General features: G+C 37.8%; 1 protein-coding gene across 2 annotated transcripts in view; it reads left to right on the top strand.

The window, feature by feature from the left end:
• LOC124606678 (serine/threonine-protein kinase 10) overlaps positions 1-25,154 on the top strand; it is a 164,967-nt gene that overhangs the window by 52,431 nt on the left and 87,382 nt on the right. For both annotated transcript variants that reach the window (XM_047138704.1, XM_047138695.1), the window contains exons 6-7: positions 6,277-6,495; positions 9,010-9,114. In XM_047138704.1, the coding sequence (XP_046994660.1) occupies positions 6,277-6,495; positions 9,010-9,114 (324 nt within the window). The remainder of the gene's footprint in view (positions 1-6,276; positions 6,496-9,009; positions 9,115-25,154) is intronic.

Genomic DNA, 25,154 nt, shown 5'->3' with positions numbered 1-25,154 from the left:
CTCCCCCTCCTCCCTCCTCCCTCCCCCTTCCCTCCCTCCCTCACACACACACACACACACGCACACACACACACACACACACACACACACACACACCAGGGGGCCTTACGAACTGCCCTCTTTGGCTTTCTTGGCTTTCTTCAGAGTGAAGGTCCATGGCTTGATATCAATGCCATAAAGTAATACACAGCAAAAAAAAAAAAAAAATACACTACTACTTTGTAGAGTCCTGGTCTCTGTTAAGCAAATATTTGTAATTGCAAAGTTGCTAGTTCAATTCTTGTTAGTAACAACTTTATTTTATTTTTACTGTCATTTGATTTCTGTATTTGGTATGAAATGGAAATGTTAGTTGATGGATATGTGAAGTGACCAGATAAGAACTCGCTATGCAAGCAAAAGATCTCAGGTAAAGAAAAAACAAACACTTTATTGATAATAACATAAAAGACACTTCAAATTAAGCCACAAGGGCTGCAATTTATAAAGTCACAATAACACAGTTAGACTACTTGGGTCAGTCAGAAAATTGTCAAACTGTTTAGATAGCTGTATGGTGGATTGATGCATTTGTGGGGCCAGGATTGATCCTGCAGCTGGATTTCCACCATAGTGCTGCTGAGAATGTTGATAATGCACACTGGTGCCCAGAGGTGCTTATGCCCCATAAAGAAAACATTGTCCACACTTCATTGCGAATCTTACAGGAATAATGGCATGGCCTCTGAGAGGGTCATGGGCCACAGTTTTCAGAGTAGAAAGATGAAAGTGCTGAGGGCACCCATGTACACTCTCTTCTGTGCTCGCCCGATTCTGTGAGTAGAACAATATTATGCCAAAAGGAGTGTGAGAGCATCAACAACACTTTGGGTAATAAGTAAGTTCACCATTTGAGATTTGAAAGTCATAACAAAGCATTCTGCTCTACCGTTGGATGCTAGACGAAAAGGGGCCATTTGCACAAATTAAATGTTGTTTGAGTTACAAAATTGGTGCAATGCCAGGGACGTAAACTGCGGGCCATTGTCAGCCACAACAGTTTCTGGGAGGACTTTAATAGCAAAGATCTTTGCTTATGTTTGAATGGTTATGGTCATCATTGCTGAATGCATGGGAGAAACGTAAGGGAATTTGCTCACTGAATTGACTAGTATGATCCAATGAGATGCCAGGAACGGACCTGACAAGTAAAGAAAGAGCCTGAACCATGGTTTCACTGCTCGAGGCTATTGGAAGTATTTGTGTGCTGGAGCTGTATAATTGTGCTGGCACTTTGGCAGGTTGTGATTATATGTTCAGTATCTTTTTCGATACTACTCCAGAACATGCCCTCTCGGACCATCTGATTGGTGATTACTGTACCCCAATGGCCTTGGCATAGCAAGATTAAAATATGGTACTGCTAGACTTTCAGGAGATGACTCTTGCCTTTTACATTTTCATTGTGGAGGACAAGAAACCCATTAAGCAATGACACTTCATGGTGACAGTGCCACTAGGCAAGCACTTCTGGGTTTCACAAGAGTGTTTTATCTGCTGGTCAACCATGTTGCCCATACAGCATGATGTCGTGGACGGCGACATTTTCTGGCATCAGTTTGGTGATCATTTTGGCATTGATAGGGAATCTTGGAATGTTTGTTTTGATTCACAGTCCATACGGAAGCAAATCTCTAGAATGTTGTCGAAGTCTGGCTCTTGCTCCAGTGCAAGTCGCAGAAGTGTGGCCGTATTTGGATTTTGAGTCATGGATCAATACTAAAAATTGTTAAGTGTATTCTGATAGCACATGGCCGAGTGCTAGAGTCACCTAGCTGTTTGGTACATATGCCCACGGTTGCATTGAACGAGGGCAGCAGTGGTTTATGATCTGTAAGAACAAAAAAATTAGAGTCCTTGCACATAATTGAGTTACTTTTTCCAAGTGAATAAAATGGCCAATGCCTTCTTTTTGATGTGGCTATGTTTGCACTGTGCAGGCATCAATGTTCTTTATGTGAAAGCATTAGGGCGCTCTCCACCATTTACTTTGCAAGAGAGGACCAACTCGAGGCTGTAACTGATGCGTAAGCTGCCATAATTAGTAATTTGGTTGTGTCATAATTATTTGTGACCAAAGTCGGGACTCCCTCACTGTGCAACTATTGAATTTCCGCTTATAGTGTTTCCCATAAGGCAGAAAGGCATGTTTTGTACTTCACAAAATTTGGGCACTGTTGATGACTTCAATGTGATATGTACCTCATGACTGGTACACAAGTAGATTGTCTGGAAAATATTGGGTCATGCTTTCCCAAGAGGTCCTTGTGATGTGCACTGGGTAGGAGTGGTTGAATTTGCTTGGTAGAACCATGAACCTGTAAACTGAGTGAATTAAAAAGCTCTAAACCTAAAATGTTAGTAGCGCCCTTGATGGCTACAACTAATTCGCAATCCATTAGGGAATTTTCCTGATTTTTTTAACGTAGAGCAAAACTGTCCCAGCACATCAATGTTATCATTACTGTAGCTCTTCAGTTGATTTACAAAAGATTGTAGTGTCAGTGAGACTAGCTCCCTATAAGTGGTCAAGTTAATTGTAGCAGTAACGGATCCTGCATCGATTTGGGGTTGGAGTCCACTGAGACCACTGTTGCAGAGTGTAGCTCATGGAGGACTGCTGGTGGCTCATTGGCAAAGGCATTCAGGATAGTGTGTTGGTTGCAACTAACTGGCATCATTCAGGTGACATCCTAAATAGAGGCGTAGTGGAATGATATGACTTGAACTAATTCCCCAGTTGTGCCCACATAATGTCGCAGCAGGCGCAAGTAGGGCCACAATAATCGCACCTCCTAATGATGAAGTGTACGTCGCCTGTTGATGAAGCAGGCACCCCTACCCCAGGTTGTAGTGGCAGCTGCCAGAATTTCTCATGATAACAAACTGTTCTTGTTGTCGACTGTTGGAACTATTTGCTTTGACTTGCCAAGGCACCTACTAGGCCACACTTCAGCCACCCATTTCACTGGTCTGTTCTGTTGCTGACTACAAGTCCTTACATAGCAATATTGAATCATAAATCTTTTTGCTTTTAAATAGTAATTGCAGGAATATACAAATATTCACAATTAATTAAAATGCAATACAGAAAAAAGAAATGAATAGAAAATAAAACACCTTTTTATTTCTAGATATTGAACAGCATATCATTTAACAAAATGGTGCTTCACATTTTTGCCTCAAATTTTAATTTAATTTCATGAGATGAATATTTAAAGGTAGACAGATTTTATTTTTATTGAAAATTATGATTCCATACTCGTTATTAACATTTTCATTTTATAATTAATGAATTATTCATGTAAATGTAAAAAAAAAAAAAATTGCTACTAGTGAGAACAGAACTAGAGTCTTTGCTATTAAGACCTAAATGCTATGCTCTTGGCTCCCAGTGACTCTATTGGTATGCTCAAAATATTTTGTAGTTAACAGGCCTTAAAAGTTTTCACATTCTGGACATGCATTAAAATCATACTAGTAGGAAGCACATCTAAAAGGACCAGTCTGTAAGGCCCCTTGTTAGTTTAGTATTTCAGAACACAACAGTTTTGTGGAATTCATTCCACTAATTTAGAATGTGTGTGCTATGTACTTTCTAAAAAATAGACTATTATATATAAACTCATTTGTTTTACCAGACATCCACAAGAATGCATTAACACTGCTGAGAAATCAAAATTTCAATCTTGGATGGCTAATTGAAGTGCATTTACCATTATAAAATTTTATAGCATATGAAAGAAAATGTGTGAAATCCCTCAAGTAAAAGTAGCCACTTCAAATATTGAAGTGGGGAAACACTTAAAACAATAATTGGATATGTTTTCCTTTCTTTTAATTCCTTTGTGTCATTAGTTTTGTCATTATATATTGTTAAATTATTTGTTATAAAAACAGTCACTTTTATAAAACTTTTTAAAACTGTAATGCTGTTCCTACATGTCATATGCATCTGACTTAGTCAGATAAATTTCTTTTGTGAGTAAGTAACAACCTGGGATCTGAGTAACCACTCACTTTATCCCAACCTTCAGACGTATTTCTAAGGAAAGAACAAACAGATCAGACAATGAAAAATCCAGGACGGAATGTAATAATATTATGAAAAGAATAGTTGCTTCTCACCACAAAGCGGAGATGCTGAGTTGCAGATAGGCACATAATAAGACTATTATGTAGAAAATAGATCACACACACACACACACACACATACACACACGCCACACGCCACAGTTTGCGGCAGCTGAAGCCAAACCGCACCCAGAGAGGCAACCAGGTGGTGGGGCAGGAGGAGGCTGGGGTGGTGAGGGGGAGGGACAGCAAGGAAGGAGTGGGGGCTGGTAAAGTGCTGCTTGCGAGAGCAAGCAGGGACGAGGTGGAGAGAGAGTGGGCAGCTATGTGCAGTTGGGAGGTTAGACGGAAAGCATGGGAGGGGGAGGGGGAGGGGGGAAGTAAAAAGACTGGGTGCCTTGGCGAAATAAAGGGCTGTGTAGTGCTGAAATGGGACCACGGAAGGGGCTAGATCGGCAAGGACAATGACTGATAAAGGTTGAGACCTGGAGGGTGATGGGAATGTAGTATATATTGCAGGGAGAGTTCCCACTGTGCAATTCGGAAAAGCTAATGTTGGTGGGAAGGATCCAGATGGCACAGGCTGTGAAGCAGTCATTGAAATGAAGAACATCACGTTGGGCGGCGTGCTCGGCAACTGGGTGTCCAGCTGTTTCCTTGCCACAGTTTGTCGGTGGCCATTCATACAGACAAATAGCTTGTTGGTTGTCATACCCACATAGAATGCAGCACAGTGTTTGTAGCTTAACTTGTAAATCCAATAACTGGTTTCACAGATAGCTCGGCCTTTGATGGGATAGATGATGTTTGTGACTGAACTGGAGTAGGTGGTGGTGGGAGGATGTATGGGACAGGTCTTGCGTCTAGATCTATTACAGGGATATGAGCCATGAGGTAAAGGGTTGGGAGCAGGGGTTGTGTAGGGATGGACGAGGACATTGTGTAGGCGGAATACCACTGTAGGAGGGGTGGGTAGGACAGTGGGTGGGACATCTCTCATTTCAGGGCATGACAAGAGGTAGCTGAAATCCTGGTGGACAATGTAATTCAGTTGCTCCAGTTCAGGGTGGTTCTGAGTCACGAGGGGAATTCCCCTCTTTGGCCGGACAGTGTGACTTTGGAAGGTGGTGAGTGACTGGAAAGATAAGGCACAGGAAATCTGTTTTTACATTAGTTTGGAAGGGCAATTACAGTCTGTGAAGGCCTCATTGAGACCCTCGATATGTTTTGAGAGTGACTGCTCGTCACTGCAGATGTGATGGCCACGGGTTGCTAGGCTGTATGGAAGGAACTTCTTGGTATGTAGCTGTTGAAGTGGAGGAGTTGCTGGTAGTTGCTAGGTTTGATATGGACAGAGGTACTGATGTAGCCATCTTTGAGATGGAGATCAACATTGAGGAATGTGACTTGTTGGGTTGAGTAGGTCCAGGTGAAGCAAATGGGGGAGATGTCGAGGGAGTCCTACTGTCAGATAATCCTTGCAGTTCAAAACAACAGTCAGCAGGTATGATTATGAGGTCAGGGTCAATTTTTAGGTGGTGGTTTGCAATTCTTTCTCCAGATGTAAGGTTAGTTTCCATGGTGAGGGATCTGGGAAATGATGATGAGGCAAGGTTCAAGGTTAAGAAATTTTGCAAATTTAACAGGGGGTGATTAGGGGGCGGTGGGGGTGGATCACAGTTGGATATAGGAGTGAACTGAGTCAGGCAGGATTCAACATTGGTCTTTGGTTGAGTCTGATTGGTAGGGTTGGTGGCAAAAAAGTGTTTTCATTATAGGGACCAGGAGAAGGAGAGAAGGTCTTTAAGAAGCCCTGCATGGTTGAATTTGGGAGTGGGTCAAAAGGTGAGGCCTTTGGAAAGGACTGATACTTCTGTGGGTCTAAGACTTTTGGAGGAAATGTTTATGACTGAGTTTTGTGTCCGTTACGGTTCTGGGTTCTGTGTGGTGGTGGGAGGGAATGTTAACAGTTCCAAAAGATAGGACATTGTTTTTACCTTTAATTTATCTCACCTGGTGAAAGTAAGTATACCGGCCATTCATTGTCTCATAATTTTATGGTATTGTAATGTAGTCTTGGCAGTCAGATGATATTAGTCAGGACAGTCAGATGATATTCCCACAGCGTAATTCATTTTATATTCTTGCTTCATTCTTTTGCAGGTGGATATTTGGTCACTTGGAATAACATTAATTGAATTTGCACAAATGGAACCACCAAATCATGAGATGTCACCAATGAGAGTGTTACTGAAAATTCAAAAGTCCGACCCTCCAAAGTTAGACCAACCTTCCAAGTGGTCAAAGGACTTTAATGAATTTATTGCAAGGTGTCTTATTAAGGATCCTACTCAGAGGCCAACAGCTGGTGACCTTATAAAGGTACAACTCATCCTTTCTATTACTTCCTTTTAATCTTTTCTTCTTCCTTCTATTCCAGCTCCTCCTCCTCTTTTCAGACCACTGCATCACTAGATAGTGGTATCACATTACATGCAAGTGAAATTTGTGTAGTGGTCATATGTGCTTACGTCGCCGCCCCGACCCCCACCCACGAGTGCGCGCGCACTTGGGCCCATTATTTTCTTCTTCTCAAGGTTTAGGCTGTGCGTGTGTGTGCATTATTTTCTTCTTCTCAAGGTTTAGGTCAAGACTGGCCTTTTCCAGTTTCACTATTTTGTCTCCAGTCTGCCCTGCTGATCTTCTCCATGAAGGTTGTTCATATAAGGCTAGCTTTGGGAACATTTTCTGACATTTCACAGAACTTGTTCCTTACGTCTTTGTGCTCTATGTAGTTATATCTGTAATACAGGGGTAAGTCAATTATTATCCGCAATTTAGTTATATTTTTGTGTAGCTTGGTAGTACTGTCATTTTACCTTGATGATGCATGCTTTTTATTTGTTGTTATATATTTGCAATTTTCAAGCTGCTAGGTTAGTTTCATTATTGCTGCCATGCTGTTAATCATCGCTGCTCCGCTGTCTATTTGCACCAAAGAGCAGCAACGTTCAGTGATCCATTTTTTGTGATCAGGGGCCGAAATTCATCAAAGACTTTCAGTACAGTATGGGAACAGTGTTTTGTCACAAAGAGTGTCTACGAATGGATTGAAAAATTCCAAAATGATTACATACGTGTTATGCACATGAAGGAGCTGGACGACCGTTTACCGCCACAAATGAAGAAACCATTGAGCTTTCACATGAAATGATCCTCTTAGACTGACGACTTACTATTGACGAAGTGGAACATTATCTGCAAATTAGTCATGGTTCTGCCTACGAAATCATCCGCAACAGACTTGGGTTTCATAAAGTTTGTGCAAGATGCATCCCAAAACACTCACACAGTTGTATAAACAAACGCACTTGTACATCTGCGAAAAACATTTGGATCACTGTGGTAATGAAGTTGACAACTTCTTAGACTGGATCATTACTGGTGACAAAACACGGGTCCATCATTACGAGCTGGAGAGTAAACAGCAGAGTATGGAATGGAAACATCCAAATTTGCCGTGCAAGAAAAAGTTCAAGACCCTACGGCCCACAGGAAAAACTGAAGCTTACGGTTTTTTGCGACGCACAAGGTCCAGTACTGGCACATTATGGGGAAAGGAGCGCAACAATAAATAGTGTATGTTACAGCGAGATGCTGCTGCCGGGCTATAGTCTGCAATTCGAAGCAAACGCCGAGGATTCTTGTCAAAAGGTGTTGTGTTGTTGCACGACAATGAGCATATGCATACTGTTGGCCCACACTGCTGAAACGCACCAGAAACTCAAATTTGAAGTACTGGGTCGCCCTCCATATAGTCCTGACCTTGCCCCTTCTGGTTATCACGTGTTTGGTCCACTCAAAGTGACATTAAGGTGCCGTTGATTTGCCTCGTACGAAGCAATGAGAAAAGCGGTGCATTCCTGGCTCGCAGCCCATCCAAGAACCTTCCTTTATGAGGGCATCAGGAAGCTTGTACAACAATGGACCAGATGCGTTGAAACGCAAGTAGATTATGTCAAAAAATGATGTTCTTGTAAGTTTCCTCTTTGATTACAATACAATTTTATAATTGCTTTGCGGATAAAAATTGACTTACCCTCGTTTATCTCATGTCTAATTCTTTCCTTGTATATTTGTTTCCTTACTTTGATCCAACCGTTATGTTTATGAACCCTACTGTTGTTTTCACGTACTGAATATGTGTAGACAACAAACATAGCAAGGGATTAAATGTATTTTGAAGACGATGGTAGTACACATAACTGCTGTAAATATGTCTACAAAATACTTCATGATATATGATGCACACTATCCTTTCTCAACATTTCTATTCAATGAATATGGAATTGTAAGTGTAGATTTGCCCCAGAATTATATTCCGTGTGATGTTACTAATTAAATATGCCAATAAAACTAACTTTCTGATCACCAGAATTTACACTAACACGCAGAGCAAAAGAGCTGAACTTTTGATGTATTATACGGGATTTACATGCGCAGCACAGAAAGTTTTAACATAATTTTTACAAATTGCCCTTTTCACATCAAAGTCATGCTCTGCCTTGTACAACACTGTATGAAATATGGTTTTATAAAAGTGAAGTGGTGATCCATTGATAGAGAAGCCATCATTTATTTTACTGATTGCTTCACTGCCCTCATGATTGTGCAACGCTGAAGGACTTAATTGTGATACTTGCATCATAAGCAAAAATAATTGTTTCTATGTGAACATTGTGAGATGCCAAGTCATTTATATAAATAAGGAATAATAATTCATATATTTAAAATTACATCCCATGCTGTCATTCAGACCCAACCATTTTCTCTAATTATGCGGTGTAAACATACCTCGATTTCAGCTCTATGAATTGACGATGTTTCTTTCATTAGCATCCCTTCATCAACTGCACTCTGGACTCAAAGCCTATACGTGATCTGTTGCTGGAGTATAAAGCAGAAGTTGTTGAAGAAGAAGTTATGGATGAAGAACCAGAGGTAAGTGTAGACTAAATTATTCCACAAAATATTTCCCTGGTATCACCTAGGTAGAAAAAATTGTATACATGACACACTGTGCTTTTGTGCTATAGCAGTTGGTGTTTCTACCATGCTGGACAGCTACATTTAATCCTTCACTCAGCAGCTTCTTTTAATCCTTCTCTCATCTGCAATGGTCTCCTGCAATAGGAAAGAGATACGAGGATTCTTTTCTTTAGTTTGAGAATGTTCTTCTGTTTTGTATCCTCAGCACATAGAATTTAGCACTTGACCCATATATTAATAAGCATCATATCACAGTAAACATAAAAGCAGCAATAATTAAGCCTGAAGATACAGAAGTGGTCCTCTATTTAATATATAAATGTGTGAGCAGTAACTGAGGGGAAAAATAAACTTTGTTCCAGAAGAAGTGAACTACAATTCTCTAGTAAATTTTGAAGGTTCTCTCATAAGGAGGGAGAAAATACTTCAGATAAACATAATTTTACACAGTGAATAGCCAAACAGTGCCCTGGAATCTGCTAGGTTACTGACCTGGATTTTCTGCCCTTGGTAGGTGCTTTTTTGGCATCACTCTTCCTGCATTTGTTTGTTTTATTGACCAGTTTGTTAAAGGATGGTCAAAGCAATGTAGAAGTTAGCTTGAAATCTTTTTACTTTATTGACACCATAAATATTAAGATGATCTTCTTGTATTTATAGATTTATATAGTTCACACATCACAGACCAGGACCTAAACTCCACTGCAATTGATTTGGCAGTGTGGCAACTTACTTACAGCACACTTCCATTGTCGAATTCTGATGAACTAACAACATTGAAATTGATTTTAGTTACTTAGTCATGGCACATAGCATATCTTAGTACAAAATACTCAATAAATGATGTTTACTGTTTGCTAGCTAACTGCAGAGTGATTCACAACATAATTGTACAGTTTGTCTGGTAGTGAACTAAAGATGGTATCAAGTTGGCTATGGACACTACACGGAATGAATTTTCACCTTGCATCAGGGTATGCACTGAGTTGAGGCCCCCTGAGAGATTAAAACTGAGTGCTGGACTGGGACTCAAACCGGAGACCTTTGGAATATCCTTTCTTTCAGGAGTACAAGTCTCGAAATGTAGGCAGGAGAACTTCTGTAAGATTGGAAGGTAGGATAAAGGTTACTGGTGTGGAAGTAAAGCTGTGAGGATGGGTAGTAAGCTCTGTACTTGTTAACACTAAACTGACTATATGATGATGATGATGATATGAATGACTACTGTAGACTGCGTAGATCATTGTCCTGTACAACTCCTTACTGACATCCGTAAGACTAAAAATCAGAATTTGTTGTTATATTTTTAATAGTACCACAGAAGGAAGCAAAGTAAGAGGACATAAAATCATAGTACACCATACAACACATTATTTAACTGTAAACTGTTTGTTCAAACAAAAGAGGAAAAATTATGGGAACTATCTTGTGAACATAATTTATATGTGTGCTGAGTTTCACAAAGCCCACCAAAAGTTGCTAAAAAATTAGACTTTCAAAATTGAATAATTGGCAAACAAACCTTTCATAGTGAAAGTACACAATTTGTGGAATAAGAAAAATCGGAGCTGCAAAACTATGATACTCTTTTTGGAAATAATCATTTCTTAAGACTCAAATGTTTTGGAACACTAGAACTTTGATTACAAATAATTTTTGAAGTAGAACATGTTTGAAGAAAGTAAGCTCTTTGCAGAGAAAAGGAGAATGATTTTCATATGAGGTTATATCAATTTATAAACATACAACTACTTCTTCACAAAAAAATTCAATTCCACATGTTCCTTATGAATCTTCAATTATTGATATCTATCTACTAAATTATTTCCATATAAACTAACTAGATTGTTATTAGTAATTGGTAAACTACACAGAATTCCTGCTTGGATAAGAAAGTAACTAATTTGTATAACTGTCATATATGTATCCATTCATAAAACTAGATCAAATAAAAAAAAAATATTGTAAGGGGTGTTCAAAAAGAAACGAGCCGGAGGCATAATTACAGAAACCAGTGGCTGTATGTTAGATGTGTTGACCCTGGCTGTTGAGACACTTGTTCCCTATGACACAAGGCAGTGAATATAAAATTCCTGGGTCTGCGCTGTTAACCAGTTCTGCACATACAGCTGGACTCGTCGTCCGAGGTGAATAATTTGACCCTCAGAGCCTTTTTAATGGGACCAAAAATATCGTAATCACAGGGACAACAGTGAATGCCCAGCATTACTTGCAAACCTCGACCACACTTCGCCAACCAATAAAATCAAAACATCCAGGCAATCACACACGTGGGGTCATTCTTCTCCATGGCAATGCAAAGCCTTTTACAGCCAACACAGTCGCAGCACTCCTGCAGAAATTCAAATGGGAGGTTCTCGGCCACCCTCCATACAGTCCGGACCTCTCTCCCAGTGATCACACAGTGGGACAAGTGTCTCAACAGCCAGGGTCAATACTTCTAACATACAGGTACTGGTTTCTGTAATTATGCCTCCAGCTTGTTTCTTTTTGAATGCCTCTTATATATTGTTATCCAGTGTGCAACAAGAACAAGTGGAACAGTTCCATCTTACTCCATTACAAACAGGTAACAAGGAAGGGAAAAAACTTCATCACTTATCAAAGAAAACTGTGACAGAGTTAACATTGACTTGTGTACTACTTTCTTTGAAACATCGTTAAGGCATGTGATTGTAACAAAAGTGTGCAGCATTGTATCACTGTGTAACATATTCTCAGCAGTTGTTCAGTCCACCAAGCTGTAAGAAAGTCAATCAGCATCACATCTGGTGTTGGAACTGACAGTGTAACAGGATCACATCCATCATTGACTAATCTGGCAAAGTTGTTATTCATCATACTATAAGAAACATATCAGAAGGTGGTGTTAGGTAATTTTTCTATATAAAACTTCAGTAGAAAATTTCTCAGTAAAAATCTGAGAGGCTCTTCATGCTGTAACCTTGACGTGTATTTTGGTAGTGCCTGTCATGAGTGATCATGGGAAGTTATAAAAGCAAGACAACTGATTTGTGTAGCCAATAATGTAATGATATGCTTTTGTACTGATCATGAGAGAAATCATAAGTATTTAACATAACAACCAATTTAACATACCATGTCCTAGCATGTGGTAAGACTAAATTTTTGGATAAAAAGCATTTCATTTACAAGGGTAAAAACATACACACAAATAAATGAAGTAACTTAAAGCTTTCATTTCCTGCTTTTGTCTCATGTTGACATTTCAGTTATTAATACATTTATAGCATTTTTGCACTTCTTAAATTTAAATAGTTATTCGTGAATTTATTTGAAACACAGAATTTTGGTTGCCAGGACCTACTCATATAAAGTAATTTGTGAAATCTACGGAATTTTGTTACTACCCAGAAACACTTATGAATTGCTTGCATTGTGGATCACTACACTTCCGCTTTTGCCACAGTCTGTTATTGATACATAGAGCTTTTTCAGAAATTTTATATTGAAATTTTGGTTATAAATAAACAAATAAATAAATAAATGTAAAACTCTCAAGACAAAAATCTGTCATTTCTAACATACTGCAGGGCTTTGGACACTAGTAAACTGAAATAATTGATAATGAAACTGTGAGTTTCCAAGCTAACATAGACCTTTAGCTACATTGCAGATTAGATTCTCACCACAACCTATATTTAGTATTCACATTCATTGGCTTCACCAACTCTCAACCAACTGTGACCTCTTTAGCTAACCTAGACCTCATGCTACACTACAGTTCAGTCTGCTTCTGAGATGTAATCTTTAATAATGTTTCTGTGCAGATAGTACAAAACTGTTACATATGTTAATAACAGAATTGCCTGTGTGCAGTAAAAGGAGAAACTGAGTGAATGTGCATTGGCACAGTATAGAGTGATGAAGAATGTGGTGGTAAACTTTGTTAAGTATGAATTTCCTTAAAGAGTGTCTTCCTAAAACTGAACTGATTCATTTTGTGCTGTGTAGGGTATGGTGGCACAATTTTGATCATTTCAGACAAATGCTATTGTAACTGCAAACATATTGAGGAAAGAAATAATTTAAATGACGGTACTTTCTTTGATGTTTGATGAATGTGTAACACAAATATTACACCATTACAAGTGTTGGTTTAAACACAAGAAGAGGTTACAGAATTGAGTAAAACTGTTTGAAAATGTACCACACTAGGTACAATTGTGTGATCACTTCTTGGTACAATTCTGATCATTGACATCTTCCACATAAAAAGCAGTTTTTTCCTTTGGCACCAACGCAAACTTTGTGGTGTCAAACATTACATTAGGGACAGCAAAGATTTCTCTTGTTGCAGAGGTTTTCCAGGTTTTCATCGGAAGTGAGCCGAACTGATGTCTGTGTTTCCTTTTCCGAGATAATATTTTTTTCTCTAGAATTGACAGAATGTCATTGACAGCATCATACTGAGAAATGGTACAGGATGCTACTAGTAGCTTGATCGGTAGGTACTGAAAGAGCACGAGCCTTTGTTAACAGTGAAGGTGTACCTTTACAACTAGCTATTTTGGGGGGGGGGGGGGGGGGGGTCTGTTGTTAAGAGGAAAACTGGACTCGTCTATACTATAAATACACTATGGTTTATATTCCTTGCAGATTTCTTCTAAATTCTGCACATATGTCCATATTTTCGCTTTATTTAAGCCTTCAGATATGGCTCAAGAAAGGCGCTTGGGTTTTCGCAGGCTAAGGTTAGCATGTCTCTTGATAAATACTCTAAACCAATTGATCCCAGCAAACTTGCTTTCTAAGTTCCATGGATGTTCCAAATTATTTTTCTCGGCCAAACGAAGTGCAGCTCTTCTTAACTGGAATAGCAACAGATTCAATCCTCACTGTTCTAGAAATACAGCTATCTGGACCATACCATCCTCCATTTCAGAATTGAGTAGCATTGGGTGACCAGTTCTCCTTTCTATAATCGCAGCTAATCTGGGCTACATTTTCTTTTTTATTTGTACGTTACCATGCAGAGCGCTGAAAGGAGTGTCGTAAAATTCTGATGCACCTCAAAGGCTCAAACCTCCATCCATTACACTCTTTATTGCCTCATATAATCCAGTTGGACTCCATTTATTGTAGGTTTTCTTTTCTGGTCTTTTTGGGGCATCTAAGAGAAAAAATAAGGCTTTAAAAATTCAAGAGAGAAAATATGTTTAAATGTACAGAACTTATTTGTAGTAATTGAGTATAATATGTGTACAGTAACCAGTCTTGATGGACTAAACTAAAGAACTGCATTGATCGAAATTGCACTAGGGTATCAAAATTGTACTTTTTTCTGATCAAAAATGTACAGTTAGTGAGAGTGAAATCACAAGTAAATAGTACTGAACTGTACCAAGAAATGGCAGCGCATGTCACACAGTCTTTCTGTATGGATTCCTCAGAACACGTGGGAGTGGAAAAAAGGTCTGTAACCTCACTAATATAGAATTTACACTCTTTATTGCCTCATATAATCCAGTTGGACTCCATTTATTGTAGGTTTTCTTTTCTGGTCTTTTTGGGGCATCTAAGAGAAAAAATAAGGCTTTAAAAATTCAAGAGAGAAAATATGTTTAAATGTACAGAACTTATTTGTAGTAATTGAGTATAATATGTGTACAGTAACCAGTCTTGATGGACTAAACTAAAGAACTGCATTGATCGAAATTGCACTAGGGTATCAAAATTGTACTTTTTTTCTGATCAAAAATGTACAGTTAGTGAGAGTGAAATCACAAGTAAATAGTACTGAACTGTACCAAGAAATGGCAGCGCATGTCACACAGTCTTTCTGTATAGATTCCTCAGAACACGTGGGAGTGGAAAAAAAGTCTGTAACCTCACTAATATAGAATTTACAAGTACACGGAAACTATACTCTGTTCATCATAAGAATAAACCTCATGTAAACAGTACACTGTGTATTCTCCTGCGTTTTCTGGAACATCATTGGATTTCATTTCACATGGAGCAGAAGCCAATCCATCTCAAGTACGATAATGAGGATATGTTTTACACTGTGCATTATGCATTCATCGACTCAGTGATAAAACGGGACAACAGCTTTACTGGAACATTTAACTTGGACAGCACTGGCCAGGCAAATGATCAAACTAACATGCAGTGATGGGAACAGTTGCAATAATGACGTGCAATAAAGACATAAAAAGGGATGAGCAGAGAACAGTGCAGCTTTGAATATCATTTAATTTTTAAACAGAAGTAAGTTACACATGGCAAAAGCAATATGCTTCTTAGGCGACCTGACTGAAACATAACATGTCCTTGGTCGTAGTTAACATAGCGTTGCGATTAAAAACAAGAGTGATGAAAATTTCTGACTTTAACCATAGTAATTTTTCTGCATAAGCTATGAACAGCGTAAAAGCGCACTGCTGCTTTCCCATGTAGTTAACTATTGAAGCCGCTGAAGGTATTGCAGTCAGTCATCTGGTAATCTCTGAACTACTTTCATATTGGACTCCGAGGAACACGTTTCAGTACTGCTACAGTGATAACAAAGTGATTAGCAACAGAATTCCAAGCCACCAAAAAGTCCACATTTCCTCCACCTCTTTTATGACGTGCTGTTCTGTATTTTGCCATCATTCGGCAGTGATATGTCACAAAGCTTTGTGAATTAGTTCCAGTATGTTTGGCAGCTTGAATGTCTTGTTACTTCTCACGAAAAATTCCTTAACTTGGGTCTAGATCAGTTCTAGTGGGTTCAGATAGCAGTGGTACGGTGACAACTGTAAAAATGCAGTGTTTGTACGCTGTGCGCGACACTGTGAAAATTATTGTTTTCATGTTTCTACGAGGCTTATCACTCTAGCTCATGTGAGGCCATATCTGTCCTACAAACCAGTGGACATATTCATATAAAGAGTATTTGATTTTTCATGTTCCTCCAAAACAAATTGATTGTGTAATGTTTCTTTAACTTCAGCAATCTTTAACAGCTTTTATAAAATATCAATGTTTAATCATTTATATTTGCAGTGAAAACCAAAATTTTGCATGCGATGTGTAATTATAAACTAGAAGACGTGCATTTTTCTGGGAAATGATTGTTAAGTACGAGTTAATTAACATATATTTGATGAATTTCATGTTTAAATGGTCTAAGTATTCAAACCGAAAAAATTATAGACCACAAAGAGATTCAAACTGCCACTACAAAGGATACATAATTATCATCCTATGACCTACTGATTGTGCCCCGCATATGATTTTGAATTTGATCTCCTAGTTATTACATGTGTTTCTCAATAAAACATCAGAGCTGACTTTTCTGTGTAAGCATGTGAAAAACAGTAAGAACAACTTGTTTCTTGTCATTAACGGTGATCTGTGCACGTATTTCACTAAGAAGCAGAAAGCAGTGTCATCCATTTTCACAGTATGTATTAACAGCGAGACAATCGGAGCACAAGTAGCATTTACGGAGACTGTGACTGTGACTGCACATGGCTTTTTAAATAAAAATTACGTAGCTAAAGTATGATTAAGAAAAACATTGATGGCTGTTAATTCACAACGTCTCAAAGTTTCATTTACAATGACATTGTAATAAGACATCTAATACATAAGTTTGACCTACTTCTAAGAGCGGAACAACACCAGTGTATAAGAGTTATGGCTGCTGACCAATCATCATGTTGTGTTTGTTTACATCAGGTTTATTCTTATGAGGAATGAAGTATAGTCAGTTAATAAGAGTGCATCAAACATAAGTAACTTCACTTACCTCTCAACAAGGAAAAAAGTTCTCTCTGTATCACAAACAGGTGTATTCAGGGAAAAGACAGGGAGGAGCTGCAGAAATCTTCCTAACTGCAACGCCGCACAAAGGCAAGTGTTACCAACACTACGAAACAGAAAAATGGTGTGGAACCTTGTGTTGATCTGAATTTTACCTATATCGATATTGTACCACCTTACCCTATCCAAAATCGGTCAGTGAGGAAGTGAATAGAAAATTGAGATTACATTTTAAACTCAGAATCCTGACATATGTAGTACACCTCCATGTACTCGTCTTATGCTAAAACGTATTTTTTGTTAATGCATTGGCACATTCTACATTATCTTTGTGGAATTAAATTCTTGTTGGCTTTTTCTTTTCCCTCTCCATATATAACACTGTCATTGCACGTTTTCATCTATCCATTTATGTTTTCTTCTAACATCTCCTTGTGGATGACTCTTTTTAACCCTTTAATTTCTCTCTGTTTTGTTGACAATACAATATTTGTGGCATATGAAATTTGAGCTATTTGTTTCAAACTAGAAAGAATTTATCATATTGTAGCAGTATACAGATAAAGTACTTATTATGGGAAGCGAACACCATACAGCAAAAGTTCTTAAAGCATTGTTATAAATGTAGCCAAGGGACAGTAATAGATTGAATTTTTTATAGTTAGAGACAGGAAATTTTCATAAAAATGATAATGCAAGATTGTTGGTTTTTAAACAAACGGGAAATCAGTAGTTTTTACGAAATACTGTGAAATTTGTGAGAACAGTTTACCAATATTCGAAACTAATATTTGCTGATGGTTGAAATTACATTTTACTTTCACACTCCCGCAGCTTTGGTACGTGTATAATCCATGAGTGTTCATGTCCTGTGTAAGGAGTTATGATGTGACACCAAAAATAGCATCAAAATTGCCAAAAAAAAAGTGACATTGAGGGGGGGGGGGGGGGGGGAAGAGGAAAGAAAAAGCTTGGCAAAGAACTCCTAATTTGGCAAAAGAAGTGTTGAATCTCTCAAAAGATTCCACCGAATTTGGCAAAAGAAACATTGAATCTGACCAAAAAATAAGAGCAAATTAACAATGTGACACTGCTCACCAGATGGTAGAGTTTTGTCAGAACTGGCTCTCCCAAGGCTGTCAGTAGTTCTAATGGAATGTTGTCTACTCCCAGGACCGTATTTCGACTTAGGTCTTCCAGTGCTCTGTCAGACTGTTCATGCACTATCATATCTCCCATTTCATCTTCATTTATGTCTTCTTTCATCTCCATAATATTGCCCTCAAGTACATCACCCTCGTATAGACCCTCTATGAACTTCTTCCACCTTTCTGCCTTCCCTTCTTTGCTTAGAACTGGTTTTCCATCTGAGCTGTTGATATTCATACAAGCTGTTCTCTTTTCTCCAAAGGTCTCTTTAATTTTCCTGTAGGTACTATCTATCTTACCCCCTAGTGATATATACTTTTACATTCCTTGCATTTGTCCTCTAGCCATTCCTGCTTAGCCATTTTGCATTTCCTGTCGATCTCATTTTCGAGACGTTTATATTCCTTTTTGCCTGCTTCATTTACTACATTTTTATATTTTCTCGTTTCATCAGTCAAATTCAATATCTCTTCTGTTATCTAAGGATTTCTATTAGCCCTCATCATTTTACCTACTTGATCCTCTGCTGCCTTCACTATTTCATCTATCAAAGCTGCCCATTCTTTTTCTACTGTATTTCTTTCCCCCATTCTTGTCAATCGTTCCCTAATGCTCTCTCTGAAACACTTTACAATATCTAGTTCTTTCAGTTTATCCAGGTCACATCTCCTTAAATTCCTGCCTTTTTGTAGTTTCTTCAGTTGTAATTTATAGTTCATAACCAATAGGCTGTGGTCAGAGTCCACATCAGCCCCTGGAAATGTCTTACAATTTAAAACTTTGTTTCTAAATCTATGTCTTGCCATTATATAATCTCTCTGAAACCTTCCAGGCCTCTTCCACGTATACAACCTTCTTTCATGATTCTTAAACCTAGTGTTAGCTATGATTAAGTTATGCTCTGTGCAGAATTCTACCAGGCAGCTTCCTCTTTCATTCTTTACCCGCGGTCCATATTCAGCTACTACTTTTCTTTCTCTTCCTTTTGCTGCTGTCGAATTCCAGTCCCCCACGACTATTAAATTTTCGTCTCTCTTAACTATCTGAATATTTTCTGTCTCATCATACATTCCCGCAATCTCCTCATCTGCGGAGCTAGTTTGCACATAAATTTGTACTACTGTAGTGAATGTGAGCTTTCATGTCTATCTTGGCTTCAACAATGCATTTACTATGCTGCTAGTAGTAGCTTATCTGCATTCCTATCTTTTTATGCATTATTAAATGTACTCTTGCATTATCCTTATTTGATTTTGTATTATAACCCTGTATTCACCTGACCAGAAGTCTTGTTCCTGTTGCCACCGAACTTCACTAATTCCCACTATACCTAACTTTAACCTATCCATTTCCCTTGTTAAATTTTCTAACCTACCTGCCAGATTAAGGGATCTGACATTTCACACTTCAATCCGCAGAACGCCAGTTTTCTTTCTCCTGATAACAACGTCCTCCTGAGAAGTCCTCGCCCAGAGATCCGAATGGGGGACTATTTTACCTCCAGAATGTTTTATCCAAGATGCCATCATCATTTAACCATACAGTAAAGCTGCATACTCTCAGGAAAAATTACAACTGGAGTTTCCCCTTGCCTTCAGCCATTCCAGTACCAACACAGCAAGGCTCATCCATCCAGTACATAGTGACGTCCAAACAGTATAACTTTATTGATTTTTTAAAATCAGTGGATGGGTTCTTGATAATATGTGTGATAACATTTAAATGAAATGTAATGATCATCATTCCTATTGTTCATCTGATACAAGTTCATTGACATTGTTGCACCATTCACTTTATTGGAGACTATTACATAATAAAAGAACAGGTTTTTGTTACCGGAAATAACTTGTATGCCAGAAAACATTGAAACGTACATTTTAAAAAAATATTTAATGCCAGTGTGTGTCCAAATACTAAACAATTCAACTTACCTACTAAGAAACTCAAGAGACCAATTTTTACTGCACATAACTTTGTTATGTTGTGTGTATAGGCATATATTGTCTCCAGTCTAATTAAAGTGCTGATGCTTTTGTCTGAATCAAATGTTCTTCTGAACTTACATCTATTTTTCTTGGTCATGTAATATGGAGCAGTAACACAATTTTTTTACTGCTGAAGGAATTCATCTTGTAATTTTACTAAATCAGACATTTGGAAAATAAGGTACTGGTCCAAATAGTCTCCATTAGCTGTTTTCAAAACTTTCAGCTGTACTTTAGGTTGTGTGGTCTGCACCGAAGTTGAGGAGCAAGTTTTAAAGGACACCAACAGACCTCACCAGTACAAGAGAGAGAGCCTGTGTTGCTTTTCAAGATGCAAGTATGTTGTTACTGCTGCCCACTCCTGTTGTTAAACTTCATTATCAGTCATTGGAGTCCCTTGTTGTCCTATGTTGATTTCTGTTCATTTACTTCCAGTAACATATTGTGTGGCATGAGTGGGGGCAATGAAAACACTGCAGTGTAACTAGGGAAGCCAGTATTCCATTTCAGTGGATAGTTGTTACAAACCACTGGGAAATAGTCCTCTGTAAAATAGTAGAAGCAGTTGGTCAATAGTTTGTTGTTATGATTACTCCTAAAGCTATGTATATAATTTTCCAGTCTCTTCAAAAAGACTAGATTTTTGGTTAGATTCTGTCTGTGACACACACACACACACACACACACACACCGGGGGGGGACATATAATGATTAGTTGAAGGAGCTACATATTATTTACGTAACACAGTTACCTTAGTAAATGTTCAGTGTGTATTGCTTCAAACCATTTACTTTTAGATTTTTCCCCACATTGTTTTCCTCAGAAATCTTTAGCCATAATATCACATTTATAAAATATTTTAAATTAAATGTTCAGATTTTAATGTGTACTTGGTTTATGTATTATGATGTGGTATGCATGCTTGTTCAGTGTTAGTGAAAGTTAATATTGGTCATTGCTCTTTACAATCATTGCTGTCTGTGCTAATTAGTATAAGTGAGTTCAAAGATAAAAAGTAATAAAATGCCCAATAACTTGAAAAAACAGCAATGCTCTGGTGAAACTGATGGAATTCTGATTCATCCAACAGCAACACAGTAGACAACAGTGACTCCCGAGCTTCCAGAATACCAATTCTCTCTGTTCCTCCTCCCTTACCCTCCCCTTGAATCCACGAGTATAAAACAGAATTGTGCACCAATTCTCTCTCTTTCTCCTCCCTTACCCTCCCCTTGAATACACGAGTATAAAACAGAATTGCACGTAGGGGTGACTGATACTGCAAAATGATAAAGCTTGTGGACGCAAATGTTAGAGAAGAGAGAACTCGGCACTGTTGTTACATGTAATAAATAACCTTCCAGTTTCTCACCTCATTATACCAACTTTGTACTTTCTCTTTTTGTCCTGTTTCCTTTTTAAATTCTTGCAAATTATCACCATTTCCAAATAGTTAGTTGGTGCAGTATATGGGCTAGAGTCTTGGAGGAGTGCAGTTCAAATCCCCATCTGGTCATCTTGTTTTAATTTTTTCACTGATTTGCTCCACTACTTCAAATAAGTGACACAATAATTTCTCCAACAGCTTTATCATTTCTCCATGTCCGCCTCTGGTAGCTGAGTGTTCAGCGTGGTAGAATGTCAATTCTAAGGGCCCAGGTTCAATTCCTGGCTGGGCCAGAGATTTTTCTCTGCTCAGAAACTGGGTGTTATGTTGTCTTAATCATCATCATTTCATCCTCATCGACGCCCAAGTCGCCAAAGTGGTGTCAAATCGAAAGACTTGCACCCGGCGAACGGTCTACCTGATGGAAGGCCCTAGCCACACGACATTTCTCCATATGTGACCAGTCAAATTTAATGTCCTGTCACAAATGATGAAATGTAAAACTGTAATTGCCCCCCCCCTCCATTTCCAAAATTATCTCTCTCTCTCTCTCTCTCTCTCTCTCTCTCTCTCTCTGTGTGTGTGTGTGTGTGTGTGTGTGTGTGTGTGTGTGTGTAGAGAGAGAGAGAGAGAGAGGGGAGGGGTTAATGTGAAGGTTTGTTCATGATGACAGTGCTTGCTTCATTTGATTTTTGCGCTCTACTGCGTCAAATCTTTAAACACACTGTGAAAACCATCTCTTGCATGATCAATTAGAACATGGTTTCTTAATGACAGTACTGCTCACTCGTGCAGCCCATATATCAAAATAACTGCCATCACACTAACAAGCACTGACTGGAATGAACTGCAGCATTCTCTGTAATCATGCATATCATTTTATCATTGTTTTACACTGTAGAGGCATATGGTTTTTGGAAGATACTACTGAACACTCAGTTTTTGAATGTGAAGCAGTCTCACATTTCGAAGACAGCATAAGAAATACCCTTATATGTCAGATGTTCTTAGGTCTTTGGTTCATCTGTAGAGGTGTCTTATATGTTTGTTTTAGATTAGCGTATGTCAAAATGAATTAGGTAATCTGTAGCGTAAAGGATTTGAAATAGCCTCATGAAAACCATTGAGAGATAATTTTGAAGAATGTGTGTAATAACCACAAAATGTGCGTTTCCTGAGTTTATTGATTGCTGTTGCATAGAGTTTTTCTTTCAAAAGTTCTATCTATGGTTGATTCATTCTACATTTGGTAGAAGTAATGTTCAAATCATACACCAATGTACAGAAATTGATACAGATTAAACTAATAGTTTATTTAGTATTTGACTCCAGAAGAGAGGTTTCGTGGAAATCTTGTGCATTACATGTAGCTGGAGAAAAATTTGTATTCATATATGTTCAGACTACCAGTAGAATTTTATAGAATGAAACAGTTCTAAGTCATATAGGAACAAATCAGAGGGTATTTGCACCACACACTCAGAATATGTGATGGTTAATTACAGTGATGTTTGCTTTTTCTTACAATAACATAATACATATTTGCCATTTTTCAGAAAGATAAGACTGTATTAACAGATTGCTATCAAAATGGTATCTCCATATGAACCACAAAAATTTAAATGTGTGAATGTTGGATATTTTTTATTTTTTTCTTTCCTGTTTAGTCAGGAAGTACATAAAAGCTCTTTTTTTCATTGAAAACTTTTGTAAATGTAACACTGTCAGAATAAAATTAGAATATGCTTTTAGGTATTAGTCAGTTTTCTTGCATTCTTGATACATGCTGCAGCCTTGTACATAGCTCATTGTGATTTTTGCACTGCCAGTTACTATAGTTTATGTGAACCAGGTATTGTGGTAAAACCCGTTACTATTCCCATTGTTACTTCCTTATCACCCTTTCTCTTATATCTGCATAAAAGAGACACATAGAAAAAGCAGATTTCTCAGGCTAAATTCAAAATCTGTATCACCAAATCAATTGACTAAATGTTGCAGAGCTTTCATTTAGCTCTTTCTTGCTTCCTTTTTTATTTATTTATTTAATTATTTATTTTTTCTTCATAAATAGCCTTCGATATATCTTTCATTTTATAGATTTAAATTTTCTTTACTGTCCAAGAAAATATCAGAAATTGATGGAAGGGATCAAATTTATTCTGACTGCGAAATGTTTTACAAGTGTATTTTCATATTCAGAACAGAAGTTATATTTTTCGTGTTCTGTCTCATTGATTTACTAAAGTCCTGCATAGCACACTGTTAGTAGATTCTTCTGTTCTGTTTAATACACAATAGATAGTACAAAAATTAAAGTTTGTATTGAGATTTCCGATTGTTACCATTCGTGGACTTCAAGAAAAATTGGATTATCTTTTCCCTTTTCGTTTCCATTTTAAATCCACACTAATTCTTCATTCTTGTGCTCTCTTAACTAACCTTCCTACCATTATATTTGTGAAAACATGTGGAGAAAAAATGGTGTAACTGTTGTAAATTAATTTCATGCTTGCATTATGTCTAGCGGGGTAGGAAACAGAAAAAGCACAGGGAACAGTACCAGCGAATTGGTAAGTTTCTTCTCTGGAAGGTATTTCTTTGTTCAGTGTGTAGCTGCTGATGCTCAGCATGGCATTTAGTTATGCCCTTTTATGCCTAAGAATGTATAGGATTGTTTATATCACAATTGCATTTGCATCGGTCACAAATTTTTGTAGGGTTACTTGTATTGTCCCTTCCATAGCTAAGGAAGAAATTTCAGTTTCAGTTTTTAAAAACTTATTGTATTATGTCGTTATGCTGATTTAAGTTTTTTAGTGCACGTGACTGCCTACACTGCACAATTTTTATCTTTAGTGTTACTATTACCTGTTGCCCTAGACGTTCTTAATTCAACAATAAATGTTAAATTTTGTAAAAAGAGCATGATGTAGATATGTAACAGTTAAAGTAATGAAACATTTGTGTCATGATTTAGCTGTCAAAGAACAAAAAAGCAAGGCTATAATAATAAGGATAAAATTAGGGAACAGGCATACTCTAAAGCAATGGGCTTGAGAATGCTTCACACATCAGGAAGATGAAGTGCCAGTCAGTCAGGTTGGTAGCTATCTTGAAGACCATAGTTTGGTGACACAGAGATGGCCATAATTGTTTTTATAATTAATATTCCACATTGTTTTTATCTGTATCCATAGATTTTATTCAGGGTAAAGTTTTTGTTCTGTAAAGGCTCACCTGCTAGACTGTTGCTACATGTCGCTGACCTATAAAATATGAAAAACCTGGACTCGATAGACTATTGCTTTTTGATAACTAATTTGTGGCCACAATTACTACTGAACCATTTATAGAAATTTGGCACAATATTCCCACTTGGGATACAGTTAGTTGTGTATCAGATTTTCCATGTGCAGTGAAAAACTCAGATCATTTTCCTTAAATGTCTGAAGGCTAATTGACAATTAAATTCTTCTGACCTGCGCTATTCTTCACTGGATGATATTCTGAGTAAACATTTCTTAGCTCAGTAATGCTGTAGCTATGTACTTTTTCCTTCCGTGAACTACACTGGCATTAGGCATGCCCAAGTAATGTTATAAATTAGATAGTAGATTGAAAGAGGAAAAAAAACTACATCACTATGATATAACAGTCACAGCTGTCTAAC

This window comes from Schistocerca americana, chromosome 1 (genome assembly GCF_021461395.2).
Source record: "Schistocerca americana isolate TAMUIC-IGC-003095 chromosome 1, iqSchAmer2.1, whole genome shotgun sequence".
Taxonomy (NCBI): Eukaryota; Metazoa; Arthropoda; class Insecta; order Orthoptera; family Acrididae; genus Schistocerca; species Schistocerca americana.
This window is presented reverse-complemented; position numbering and strand designations above follow the sequence as displayed.